We start from the raw sequence: 14,488 nt of genomic DNA on the forward strand, positions 1-14,488 counted from the left end.
TTCAGTAGACAATTTTCATTTAGTACCCTTCATTTAGCATTTGAGAATAAAATATATTAAAAGAAATTTCCGACAAATACTGGTATTTCTATATATGTATGAGGTGTAATATAAAATACATGTTCTTTAGGTAGCATCTCAGAAACATGGACTGGGTATTTTATTTATAAAAATGAAATAATAGGTACTCAATTCATCCCGCGATGGTTTAGTCGTTTTCTTTTCTCAGTTATTCCAATGTAGTTATATCATTTCAATTTTGGACAAAATTTTATTCTCTATCCTAGTTTATTCTTTCTTTTTGTTACTTACTTTATTCTATTTCTAACTTATATCTAAATTCACCCACAATTCATCACTAAAATTCATTCATTCACTGCATTGTTCATGTGTCTCACACCATTTTTTTTTACCTTATTCCTTACTTTAAAAGCAACAACCACATCTCAACATATCTTTCCTTAAAATTTTCTATTTATTTTTTATTTTTAGAAAATCTAATTATATTCATTTTTAATTTTAAGTGTGAGTAAATTATTATTCTAATTAAATTCTCATCTGCTGGTGTTGTAAATGCCATAAACACTGATCATATAACATTTCTGAGTTCACGCATCAAATAGACCATTTCGCCTATAATAATATCTCCACAAATGTACTGAAATAAAACAACCTGAATGTCAATTCACAAAGGAGACAGCATGATTGAATGTAGTACTTTCCCCTCATTATATTATGTGCAATCATAAATGGCTCATTACAGAGTATTTTGGTTTTCAGTTAGCAAGTTTTGGTGAACCATTATTGTCCCCTCCCTCCTGATTCTTTATTGTTCTTCCCACATGGTCCCTTCTGCCCTCTTAAATCTCACTTCGATCTCCATTTCTTATTACACAATTCTCCCTTCAAACCACAACACAATGAGGGCCCGAAACCTCGATCTGCTCAATCTATGGGCTCTCGCATTGGCTCTCCTTATTCGGGCCGGATCTTTCGGGCTCAACACCGACGGCGTCCTCCTTCTCTCCTTCAAATACAGCATCACCGCCGATCCATTCCTCGCTCTGCAAGGCTGGAGTGCCGATGACGAGACGCCGTGCTCGTGGAACGGCGTCTCCTGCGGCACTCCGGGCTCCGGGGAGTCCTATTTCCGGGTCACGGGCCTCTCCCTTCCGGATTCAGGCCTCCGCGGCTCCCTCCCCGCCACAATTGGCATGATCCAACACCTCCAAAATCTCAATCTCTCCAACAATTCCATCAATGGATCCATCCCTTCCACTCTCTTCTCCGCCCCCGAGCTTCAGTTCTTCGATTTGTCCAACAATCTTCTCTCCGGCTCCCTCCCGGAGCTCGTCGGGAAGCTTCAGAATCTCCGGCTTCTGAACCTTTCCGACAACGCTCTCGTAGGGAACCTGCCGTTAAATCTGACGGCGCCTCCGAATTTAACAGCTGTTTCTCTGAAGAATAACTACTTCTTCGGCCCGATTCCGGCGAAATTCGATTCAATTCAAGTGTTAGATCTGTCTTCCAACTTGATCAACGGAACTCTACCGCCAGATTTCGGCGGCAGCCATATTTCCTACTTCAACGCTTCCTACAACAGACTCTCCGGCGAAATCCCGCAGCAATTCGCCTCCCTAATTCCGGCCAATGCGACGGTGGATCTCTCTCACAACAACTTATCCGGTCCGATTCCGGCGTCTGATCTCTTCTTCCACCAAGCCACAGATTCACTCTCCGGCAACCCTAACTTATGCGGCCAGCCACTGCAAAACACGTGTCTCGCTCCGTCTACGTCTCCGCCTCCCGCCGGAGAGGGAGTTCCGCCTTCCAATTCTCCTCCGGCGATCGCAGCCATTCCGAAAACAATAGCATCCAATCCATCAACCGGAGACCCCTCTCACGAGGATCGTTCTGGTCTCACGACCAGAACGATCCTCGCGATAGTCATCGGAGACGTCGCCGGAATCGCAATCCTCGCAATAATCTTCCTCTACATCTTCAAAAGAAAAAAAATTGCCAAACACACAACCAAACCAGAAGAACAGACCGCGAATGAGTTCGACTGGGCGTCATCGGAGTCCACCTCAGCAAAACACAACTGTCTCGGAAAATGGACTTTCTCGAAAAAGCCACGTCACCACAACAATGCCGATGCCGATGACGATGACAGCGAATCAACCTCGAACTCCACAGAGTCCGGGAAGCAATTCGAGGATAACAACAACAACAACGAGGACATCGGGGCGTTGGTAACCGTAGACGGCGAGAAGGAGCTGGAGGTGGAAACGCTGCTGAAGGCGTCGGCGTACATCCTCGGCGCGTCGGGCTCAAGCATCATGTACAAGGCCGTGCTCGAGGACGGCACCACACTCGCTGTCAGGCGCGTGGGCGAAAACGGCGTCGAGCGGTTTAAAGATTTCGAGACTCAAATTCGGGTGATTGCGAAATTGGTGCACCCGAATTTGGTCCGGATCCGGGGCTTCTATTGGGGCCCCGACGAGAAGCTTGTGATCTATGATTTCCTGCCTAATGGTAGCCTCGCCAATGCCCGTTACAGTAAGTCACCCTTAATTTTACACTTGAGTAAAAATAAATCATTTTTTTTTTCTTATTATAGCATATGCATTGTCACAATCAAGATTCTATTATTTGGATTGATTCCATTTATCATCATTAGCTATAACGGTCCCGATGTGCTTGATTTGTCCCATTTCTTTCACAGTCGGATAGATTCCATCCCGTTTTTTATTTAGTGTCAATTTTAACTTTTTATGTTTTTGTATAGTTTTGTAATTTCTCAATAGGATTGATTGTTATCGAACAGGTACATTAACTTATCTTATTAGTATATCAAAATAATTTCAATTTCTATAACAAATTATTGAAATAATGGATCTGACAGTGGATCCAATAGGACTTAATAAATGTTGTAACGTAGCGTGCGAATTCATCCATTTTTCTCTTGGTGGAAAGTCAAAATCTCTGCTAACATACGCTGCTGGAAGACTGGGAGTTTAAACGGTGGAGCAGTTATAACTAGTGCAACCAACTTTTCTTCTGAAGTGAATAATTGCAATAGTGAGCAGGGTAACAATGTATGTGCATTGGGTATTAATATTAAAGTGTTGTCATGTCATCTCCAATGGAAAGTGACAAGCCCTTTTCGTTGCTAACATGCGCTTTTTGGTTGTGTGTGTGGACTTTCAGAAAAAGCTGGATGCTCGCCTTGTCCTCTACCATGGGAAATGCGGCTCAGGATAGCCAAAGGCGTGGCACGTGGGCTATCCTACATCCACGAGAAGAAGCACGTACACGGAAATCTAAAGCCCAGCAACATTCTACTGGGCCCAGACATGGAGCCCAAGATCGGAGACATGGGCCTCGAGAGGCTTCTCACGGGTGACAACGCCGGCTCGAGGGCCGGCGGGTCGGCCCGGAATTTCGGGAGCAAGAGGTCAACCGCCTCTCGCGAGAGCTTCCAAGAACTGGCTACGCCCAGCCCTACCTCGAGCGCGATAGGACTTTCGCCCTACCACGCGCCCGAGTCCCTGCGGAGCATCAAGCCGCATCCGAAGTGGGACGTGTTCTCGTTCGGCGTGGTGCTGCTAGAATTGTTGACCGGGAAAGTCATCGTATCCGATGAGACGGGACCCGGATTGGCCATCTTGTCTTCCACGTCAGCGGACAACGAGAAGGGGAAAATTTTGAGGGCGGCTGACGTGGCGATCCGGGCTGAGCTGGAGGGGAAGGAGGATGCCTTGTTGGTGTTGCTAAGATTAGGGTATAGTTGCATTTCTCCTATGCCACAAAAGAGACCTCAAATGAAAGAGGCTCTTCAAATACTTGAGAGGTTTCCAATTTGTTCATTTTCTTGATCATGACAAGTGGTGATAAATGGACCCTAATTTCTGTAGAGATTTTTGTATGAATGATTCTGACAAAACATGTTTATTTTTTGTCCCTGCATCACAAACACACAAGTTTGTCTTATAGCATTAATTAATACCCTGAACAGCTCCAAACTCCCTAGAGATAATTTGTATTTTATATTTAGTTTTTAAAGAGTTTATAAAGTAAGAGATCATGAAAAGATTGTTTCAACTGCCACGCGCTAGCTTATAATGAATTTATATAGTTTAATGTTGTCAATTATATGACTAACCAATTAATCAAATGAATTTTTCATTTACAGTGCTTCTGTGCATGCATTTTCGTCTTTAAATAAAATTTGAGGATAAACAATATTATCTCCCAAGTGGCCTAGTCCCTTCCATATCTTGTGAAGGGAAAACGTATTAGAAATATCACCCACTAAAAGAGAAAATTTATGTCGGAGAAAAGTAAAGTAGTGACAAAATACAAATTAATTATGAATATATGACTTGGATTCATATATTGCGTCTGCATTTGTTTGACCTATAGTTCTGAATTACACTGTCACACTAGTCTCTTATTGTTGATAAGGGAAATTAACAATACGTGTATTGCTTTTTATGTTATAGTGTTGGGGCATATCTGCAAGACTAAAAGGATTAGAAGGATCAATTTGTAATTTTCTAGTTTGATCAAGGCATAAGCTACGGTGGAGCTGCAGCTTGATCAAAAGGAGAAGAGACCAACTTGATCAAGGAATAAGTAGAGCTTGATCAAGGAGAAAGGAAACTAGCCATTTGATGTTAGTTCATAACGGTTGTAACCAATCAAGTAAGGGAAGCTCTTGTTCACTTGCTTAGTTTCTGATGTATAAAAATAGTTTCTCTCTCTTATTTTAATAGCATGAATAGAGAGAGAGAAGTTAGTCATTCAGTTGATTTGAGCTCTTCCATTGTTGAATAAAATCTCTGATCATTTTCTTCCTGATTCATTCTTCTAAGCTTTACTCATTATCAATCTCTTGTGTAATTTGGATTTGTAACTGATTCGATTGAATTGATTGAATCCAAGATTCGGTCGTGTTGAAAGGTATATCACAAATTGGCGCCGCCTGTGGGAAACGAGAAAGGGCGACGCGATCGACGATGTCTACGGCGAAGTTTAACGTAGAGTGGTTCACCGGCGAAAATGACTTCGGTCTTTGGTGATTGAAAATGAGAGCTGTGTTGATGCAGCAAGGAGTCTGGGACTATGTGAAATCCAGGGAGTCTCGGGAGAAAGATCCGGTGAAGTTAAAAGAAATAGAGTACACAGCTCCATCTTGTTGTGCTTGAGCGATAGAGTCTTGAGGGAAGTTCAAAAGGAGGAGGATGTCGCGGGCGTTTGGGGGAAATTAGAAAAGATCTACATGGAGAAATCAATTTCCAATCGGCTCCACCTCAAGCAAAGACTGTTCAACTTCAAAATCTCTGATTCAAGAAATCTCGCAGATCAACTGGAGGAATTTTGAAAGTGCATTGATGATCTTGAAAGCGTGGACGACGCTATCAAGGACGAGGACAAAGCCTTGATGCTCTTGAATGCCCTACCTCAAAGTTTCAAGCAATTCAAAGACTCCATACTTCTGGGTAAGGATTCGAAGGTGACATTGGAGGAAGTATACTCTGCCTTGAAGTTGAAGGTTGCACAAAAATCCTCTAGAAAAGTTCTTGATCAAGCGGCCGAGAGCCTTAACATCAAGGCAACTGGGAAGAAGCAGTAGAAGTTCAAGAAACTTGGCTTCGACAAGTGGAAAGCAAAACCTCAAAAGGACTCAGAACAAAAGGAGTCAAGGAGCTGTCACTGGTGCAAGAAACCAGGACACATTAAAAAGAACTGTTATGCCTGGAAAAGGAATCAAGCAGAGGCAGATAAAGAAGAGGTGACTGTAGCTTTGACAGAGGAGGTTGAAGAGGCAAGGGCCTTGAATGTTGTCAAGAATGGCCCCATCTTAAAATTGTGGATTATGGATTCAGGTTGTAGCTTCCACATGTCATCATGCCTTGAATGGTTTTCTGATATAAAAGAGTCAGATGGATCAGTCTTGTTGGGAGACGATCATGTCTGTGAGGTGAAGGGCGTAGGGAATATATGCCTCAAAATGGATGATGGATGCTTGAGAATGCTCACTGAAGTCAGATACATTCCATCCATCAAGAGAAATCTAATCTCACTTGGTTTGCTTGAGAAGAAGGGATATAGGCTGACTTTGTTTGGTGGTGATAAAGAATGGCCAAGTAATGAAGAAAGCCATCAGAAATAATGTACTATACTATCTCCAAGCAGAAGCCATAAATGGATCTGCAAATTCTGCACAACAATCCATCAAGCAGCTTGCCAAGATGGGTATGATTGAAGTCTCTAATGCTGAGATAAACAAAGATGTTGGATCCTGCGAGGATTGCATTTTAGGCTAGAGCAAGAAAATGCCATATGGAGTGGGTAAACATACATCAACAGAACCCCTCCAATATGTGCATAGTGACATATGGGGCCAACACCTGTCAGTAGCATTGGAGGAGGCAGGTATTTTCTATCATTTGTTGATGATTTTTCAACATAGTTGTGGATTATTGTCATGAAAGAAAAATCAGAGACATTTAGAAGATTCCAGGAATGGTGTGTAGAGGTTGAGTTAGAAACTGGAAGATCATTGAGATGCCTCAGAACTGACAACGGATTAGAGTTTCTATCCTCTGAATTTGATGAATTCTGTAAAAGTAGAGGAATCAAAAGGCATAGGACAGTTCCTCACAAACCACAACAAAATGGGGTTGCTGAGAGGGCAAATAGGACAATCCTTGAAAGAGTGAGATGTATGTTGATATCCTCTGGGATGTCATAGCCATTCTGGGCTGAGGCAGCTTCCACAACAGCTGTTCTCATAAACAAGTGCTCTTCTTCTGCCATTGACAATGAGACACCTGATAGCAGATGGTATGGTTCCAGTGGGGACTACTCAAGGCTCAGACCTTTTGGATGTAGAGCCTATGCGCATATGAAGCAAGGGAAGCTAGAGCCAAGAGCCCTCAGATGTGTGATGCCAGGGTATCAAAAGGGGGTTAAAGGATACAGACTGTGGTATTATGAAGAAGGAAATAAAAAGGTGATCATCAGTAGGGATGTGGTTTTCAGGGAATCAGAAATGTCTTTTGCTAATAAAGAGGTTCAGAAGGTTCACTTTGAGGTGGAGGGAAAATATGACTGAGGGACAGAATCGTTCAGAGGGGATCACTGATCAAGAACCTGCTGATGATGCTAACAGCACCGATCCTCCACAGAGAATGATAGCCAGAGATAGATCCAGAAGGAACATTAAGCTCCCATCCAGATTCAATGATTTTGATGTGATGCATTATGCTCTGGCTGTAGCTGAAGAAATGGAGTTTCATGGGCCATCAACTTATAAGGAATCTATCAGGAGTCCAGAGAAGGACAGGTGGCTACTGGCCATGCAAGAAGAAATAGACAGTCTGTATAAAAATCAGACATGGGTTCTAGTGCTAAGGCCAAATGATCAAAAGATAGTGGGTTGTAAGTGGATTTTCAAGAAGAAAATCGAAGCATTCAACAACAATCAGATTAGATTCAAAGCTAGATTAGTAGCTAAAGGCTACACTCAGAATGAGGGAGTGGATTATAATGAAATATTCCCCCCAATTGTAAAACACAGTTCTATCAGACTTTTACTTGCTATTGTTGCACACAGAGGCTGGGAATTGCAACAACTAGATGTCAAAACAACATTTTTTCATAGAGAGCTGGAGGAAAAGATCTACATGGAGCAGCCACCTAGATTTATCAAACCAGGGGATGAAGGGAAAGTGTTCTTGTTAAAGAGAAGCCTCTATGGTCTTAAGCAGAGTTCAAGACAGTGGTATTTGAGATTCAATGAATTCATACAGAAGATAGGATTTGAAAAATCACTCTATAATCACTGTGTCTTCATTAAAAGAAAGAATGGGATTGTTGTGGCTTATCTACTCTTATATGTAGATGACATGCTAATTTCTGCTGAGCACAAGGAAGAGGTGGAGAGTGTGAAGTCTGATTTGAGGACTGAATTTGAAATGAATGATCTGGGAGATGCAAAGAAGATCCTTGGCATGGAGATTATAAGAGATAGAGGAAAGAAAAGAATATGGCTGACACAGAAAGATTACATAAATAGTGTCCTTGAAAAGTTTCAAATGAGCTCAAGCAAGCCAATGTTTGTTCCTCTGAGTCAACAGTTCAAGCTCAGTGCCAATCAGAGTCCTCAAAATGAAGATCAGAGAGAAGAAATGGATAAGATTCCTTATGCAAATATAGTGGGAAGCATCATGTACACCATGGTGTGTACAAGGCCTTATATCAGTCATATTATAAGTGTTGCAAGTAGGTACATGGCAGACCCTGGTCTAGAACATTGGCATTCTTTGAAATTGATATTAAGATATCTAAATGGTACTCAAGGATATGAAATTCTATTTGATGGAAATGAAAAAAGGGTGGAGCAGCATCTGATGGGGTTTTGTGATTCTGACTTTGCGACTATTGTTGACACAAGGAAATCACAATCTGGATATGTGTTTTGTTTGTATGGGTCTGCAGTGAGCTGGAAGTCAAGCCTCCAGTCAGTAGTGGCACTCTCAACAACCGAAGCCGAGTATATATCCTTAACCGAAGCAGTGAATGAAAGTCTATGGTTGAGAGGAATATGCTCTGATTTTGGAGTTGCCCAGGATGCACTAACTGTGTTATGTGACTCAAACAATGCAATATGTCTGTCAAAACATCAAACCTTCCATGAAAGAAGTAAGCATGTGGATGTCAAGCTACATTTTATAAGAGATGAAGTGGATAAGGGTTTTGTGAAGATTGAAAAGGTTGCAACAGAAGAGAATGCATTTGATATGCTCACAAAAATTCTGCCTGGATCAAAGGTGAAATATTGCATGGAATTGGTGAATCTGATTCAGCTATGATGGAGGAAAGGAAACAAGGATGATCGGGAACTTGTCTAGATATGTCTCAAGGTGGAGATTTGTTATAGTGTTGGGGCATATCTGCAAGACTAAAAGGATTAGAAGGATCAATTTGTAATTTTCTAGTTTGATCAAGGCATAAGCTACGGTGGAGCTGCAGCTTGATCAAAAGGAGAAGAGACCAACTTGATCAAAGAATAAGTAGAGCTTGATCAAGGAGAAAGGAAACTAGTCGTTTGATGTTAGTTCATAACGGTTGTAACCAATCAAGAAAGGGAAGCTCTTGTTCACTTGCTTAGTTTCTGATGTATAAAAATAGTTTCTCTCCCTTATTTGAATAGCATGAATCGAGAGAGAGAAGTTAGTCATTCAGTTGATTTGAGCTCTTCCATTGTTGAATAAAATCTCTGATCATTTTCTTCCTGATTCATTCTTCTAAGTTTTACTCATTATCAACCTCTTGTGTAATTTGGATTTGTAATTGATTCAATTGAATTGATTGAATCCAAGATTCGGTCATGTTGAAAGGTATATCACATTTTATTTAATATTAAAACGATTAATGACCTCACACATTAAATACAAAGATGGAATGGATAGATTCTAGGGATCTTAGATTCTTAATTTAGGGCATGCACAACACATTCGGATTCTGGATTAACAGAGTTGTTGGACGAAAGCGAGGTGTTGTTGCATCAAATGCAGGAGCGGAAGCAGAAAATAATATTGATAGGGGTTATGCTTCGTAAATTTTGTTTTAAAGTATTTTTGGACAATTTGGATGATTGATAGAGGCTTTACATACTAATTTATGTTAAATTTGGACAAATATGACACTGCGCACACACACGGCACTACACACATGGCATCATCAGACGGTCTTTGCAGCTACATTGCTGGCCGCAAGTTTCAATTATCTGATAATTACATGCAAAATATTTATTCCGCTTATAAAAAAAATATTTTCTTTTTATTTTTGGTATGCTCATCAAAATTAATTACTACATTTCTATTTGATGCAAATATTTACACCATTTTTTCTTTTTCTCTATTATACTACACCTACACCAACACCAATTACACATACTGGATTTTCCATAAACGGGACTATGAGTAGATAGTGGGAGTATAGTATATAGATATAACTTTTAAATTATGAATCAAAATCGATCAATGACCTCATAAAGTTTCTTTCAAAAATTACATGTTTATTCACGAAATTATCTAGACTAGAACGCATTTAGACACACATCATATCTGAACAAAGGATCCTAGGCATACACCTACAATCATATGGATGCATTTTACTACTGCATATCTTCTTTTTTTAGATGAATGCTTGTTACTCTCGTCACTCCACCAGATGATTTGAACCTCGAATCTTTCAGTCTATTATCATTACTCCAGGTTTGAATACAGTGTGGACAATATTAATTCTAACAAATTCTAGAGGACATATCACAAAGAAACAGAGGGGAGCAATTTTAGAAATTCCAATATGAGAATTTCGATATCTATATAATATTTTAACTCTTATGATCTGATTATTCTTCTATATTAGTATTTATGTAGTGCTGATGGACTTGGCTGGGGATTAAAAGGAGATTTGGATAAGTCTTATCATTTATCTCTTTGGATCGATAACCATACCCATCTCACTACTACTCCATATAAATAAGCGAAACATGATTAGACCACAATCCTGAACCGAATAAAAAATTTTGAATTTTAAAACTCCCACCTTTGGAGTTTTTGGAAATGATCATTGGGATATTTTCTCTTTCAAACCTCAAGTAAGAGAATTAGTTAGAAAATCAGTTAGAAAATTTAAGGTTGCAAGCATTCATCTAGATATCTGATCTGTATGAGCATGCTTAGAATTGCTATATCAGAACAATTTGTCTGTCAATTTACATTATAATAGTATAATTTTTTCTACATTGAACTATATGAACTTTTGGAAATCATTCTATGTATTCTCCGATAAAGAATCTTCAATGCATCCCCAACAAACTAAACACGAGTTAGAGAAATGCAGCCAATTTGCCTAATAAAACCTTTAAGAGTGAATGTTTTTTACCTTTTTTATTTGAACGTTTATTTGTATACTAACATCACTAATCAAAATAACAACAATTTCACTATTATAAAGTAAATCTTAGCTCCGTCACAATATGACACGTGCATACATGGTAATAATCCCTCCTCCATAACTGCGTTTTTAACGGACTACATTTCGTTTCTAGTAAACCACAGACAACAATTCCCATCCATCAAAAACTCAAATCAATTTTCTCCCCCAAAAAAACCACCACATTCCCCCTCCCCACCGCGGCGGTGCGTGTTATGGGCGTGGCATCCTAACACAATCCGGAAATGGGGCAAGCCACCTCCACCCACGGCCACATCCTAGGCGACCCGTCGGCCCCTCAAGATCAAGACTTCTCCTCCGCCATCCCCGACGGATGCCTCGCCTTGATCTTCCAACGCCTCTCCCCCGCCGACAGAACCAACTGCCTCCTCGTCTGTCGCCGCTGGTTCGTGGTGGAGGGCCAGAACCGCCGCCGCCTCGCCCTCAACGCCTCCTCCCGCGTCACCGCCCTCCTCCCCTCCCTCCTCACCCGCTTTGACTCCCTCACCTCCCTCTCCCTCCACTGCACCCGCACCTCCACCAGCATCAACGACCACGCCCTCATCCTCGTCTCCCAGCGCTGCCTCAACCTCTCCCTCCTCAACCTCCGCCGATGCCGCGAGGTCTCCCCCGTCGGCATCCTCGCCCTCGCCCAAAACTGCAAATCTTTAAATAAATTCTCATGCACCTCGTGCACGTTCGGAGATAAGGGCATGTCCGCACTCCTCAACAACTCCTCCTCTCTCGAGGAACTCTCCGTCAAGCGATTGCGCGGAATCAAAGACGGAGAGGGCTATGAACTCAACCCCGGCGTCGCGGGCCCCCGCCTTAGATCACTCAAGCTTAAGAAGCTTTACAACGGGCAATGCTTCTCCCGCTTAGTCACCGAATCAAAGAACCTCACAAATCTAAAGATATCAAGCTGTTTGGGGAATTGGGACGGAATAATCCGCGCTGCCATGAGTAAAAACAACGTATTCAAACAGATTCACCTGGAGAAAATCCAGGTGAGCGACGTCGCGCTATTCGCAATCTCCAAATGCTCAAGTCTAGAGGAATTCAAATTAGCAAACGCTCCGGATTTCTCCAACGAGGGAATCTCCGCTATTGTAAACAAATGCAAGCTCTTACGGAAGCTCCACATCGACGGTTGCCGGAGCAACCACATCGGCGATTCATCAATGATGGCGATAGCGGAGAGCAGTGCCAACCTAGTGAAGCTTGTTCTTGTCGGCGTGTGCCTTACCTCGGAGAGCTTAACCGCCATCGCCTCGAGCTGTGAAAAGCTCGAGACGCTGGCGCTGTGCGGGAGCAGGACGGTCGGGGATCACGAGATATCGTGCGTAGCATCAAGGTGCATGGCGTTGAGGAAGCTGTGTATAAAGAGGTGTTCGGTGACGGATGCGGGGATCGAGGCGGTGGCTAACGGGTGCCCGAATTTGGTGAGGATTAAGGTGGAGAAGTGTAGAGGGGTGTCGAGGGGAGTGGTGGAGATGCTGAGGGAGAGGAGGGGATCGTTGGTTGTGGATTTGTGTGTGGATGAGGCTGAGGCTAAGATGGTTCGTGCCAAGGTTTTTTCGATCCTTTTCGCCTTCACATTTTATGCGATTCTGTTGTTGAGAAATTATCTCTTGTGAAGGGGTTATGTATTCTTCATCTTGGGGGTGGATTGACTTGCTAAATATTGATTTGTAACTTTGGATATTCTCCAACTATGCTACTATATTGTGGTCGATATCTAGAAGGAAATGAGTTTTGTGAACAAAACCTTACCATTACTCTTGTTTTATCACCATTTTAAAGTTAAGGGATGGGTAGATCGTGAATGGTATGTTTTTTGTCTTTGTTCACGAGTTACCTAATGTCATTGGATAGACTGTAAGAATGATAGACTTAGCATAATTTCTTATAGTGTATTTGATACTATTGTTTATCCAGTATGCTTTTGGGTGCAAGGAACCTTATTCATTAACTGAGATCTTATTTATTACGAGTGCATGTAACCTACAACCTATTTGTGGATTGTTGTTCGAAGCGGGCAAGAACATAAACTTTTGTTGCTCATAGATACACTGTCCTTGATTGAATCTACTTCGCTTTTCAACTTAGCACTTTTTATTTTGCTTGCTTTATGGATGTAAAACTTAACTCCTATTTAAAGGCTTTATAAGAGGGGAGGGTTATTCATTTATTTATAGAGGAGTCAGAATCACCAATTTGTGGGACTACTGGTTTCAATACGCCCCCATAATGTGTTGGCCAGAATGATTATCGGACTTCTACACTTACAACAAAGAAAAACATCTTTGATACCATGTTAGAAACGAGTCACTAACCCTTTTAAAAGGGCCTATAAGGGAGAAAGTTATCCACTCATTTATAGAGGAGTTATGATCCTCAATTTATCGAGTGGGACAAGAAGGGTTTTCAATAGGCCTCCATGGGCCGAAATGATCATCGGATTTCTACATTTGCAACAAAGACACTCTTGGGCCCGATATCATGTTATACCATATTGGAAATGGGTCACTCATATACGTGTGTTAGTTGGCCAAAATGGAAAGGTAATGCTTGAATATAATGAGTAATTGGTGCAAGGACTGAGTCGTTCATTATAGCAGAATGAATAAAACAAGAGATTAAAGGGAAGAATCAAGAATGAAGAACATAAAAGAATTAAAGAGGAGAGAGGAAAGAGTTGATTTGTATACTAAAATTCAAACATCTGTAAAAAATATTTTTAAAATATGAAGACCGCAAGTATGCAAATGAGAAAGTATTAAAACTATACTTGCAGTTGTTTCAATCGAAAAATAAAAGCTACAGAGTACTCTATTTTCTAAACATTGCATTCGTCACTATTAATTATTTTACTTTGATCCGATTCAGATTTTAGAAAATGTAAATCAAAATCAATAGAATGTGAATTATGCTTCTACATACTCTCTCTGTCCGCGAAGAGGAGTCCTATTTTTCTATTTTAATCCGCCCGCGAATAGGAGTCCCGGTTCACTTTTACCATAAATGGTAATAGAGCCACACCTTCCACTAACTCATTCCACTCACATTTCATTTAAAATAAGAGCATCCACTATGATGTCCATCCACCGTCCCTTAAACTACTATTTGAGGGTCCCACTATACTTTTTTACTCCATCCCTTAACTAAGGGACGGAACCTGCAACGCTCTGTCCCTTAACCGTCCCTTAAATTACTATTCATCCAATTTCATTTTTTATTTTTATTTCCAGCCCAATTCAATTTAAAAACACACTGCATTAAAAAACACCCACATAAAATAAAAATACAACTAAAAAGTTAATAAAATAAAAAAACACACAATTAAAATCCTAAAAAATTAAACGTTGCATAATTTAAAATATAAATTTAAAGAAAATAAAAAAACTACTCCGCCGGCGAATCATCCCTCGAAGGCGGTCGAGGTGGAGGGGGAGTCGGAAGGCCAAGTTGTGCT

General features: G+C 41.1%; 2 protein-coding genes across 2 annotated transcripts; both read left to right on the forward strand.

The window, feature by feature from the left end:
• The first annotated feature begins 735 nt into the window (after window positions 1–735).
• LOC121783829 (probable LRR receptor-like serine/threonine-protein kinase At4g37250) lies at window positions 736–3,959 on the forward strand. The gene is made up of 2 exons (XM_042182005.1): window positions 736–2,559; window positions 3,211–3,959. Exons 1-2 carry the CDS (start codon window positions 843–845, stop codon window positions 3,876–3,878), a joined length of 2,385 nt encoding a protein of 794 aa, XP_042037939.1. The 5' UTR covers window positions 736–842; the 3' UTR covers window positions 3,879–3,959.
• Window positions 3,960–11,168: 7,209 nt separating this feature from the next.
• LOC121784048 (F-box protein At1g47056-like) lies at window positions 11,169–12,814 on the forward strand. Its single transcript, XM_042182232.1, has one exon. It carries the CDS (start codon window positions 11,259–11,261, stop codon window positions 12,648–12,650), a length of 1,392 nt encoding a protein of 463 aa, XP_042038166.1. The 5' UTR covers window positions 11,169–11,258; the 3' UTR covers window positions 12,651–12,814.
• The last annotated feature ends 1,674 nt before the right edge of the window (window positions 12,815–14,488 follow it).

The sequence above is a fragment of the Salvia splendens genome, chromosome 21, assembly GCF_004379255.2.
Source record: "Salvia splendens isolate huo1 chromosome 21, SspV2, whole genome shotgun sequence".
Lineage (NCBI taxonomy): Eukaryota > Viridiplantae > Streptophyta > Magnoliopsida > Lamiales > Lamiaceae > Salvia > Salvia splendens.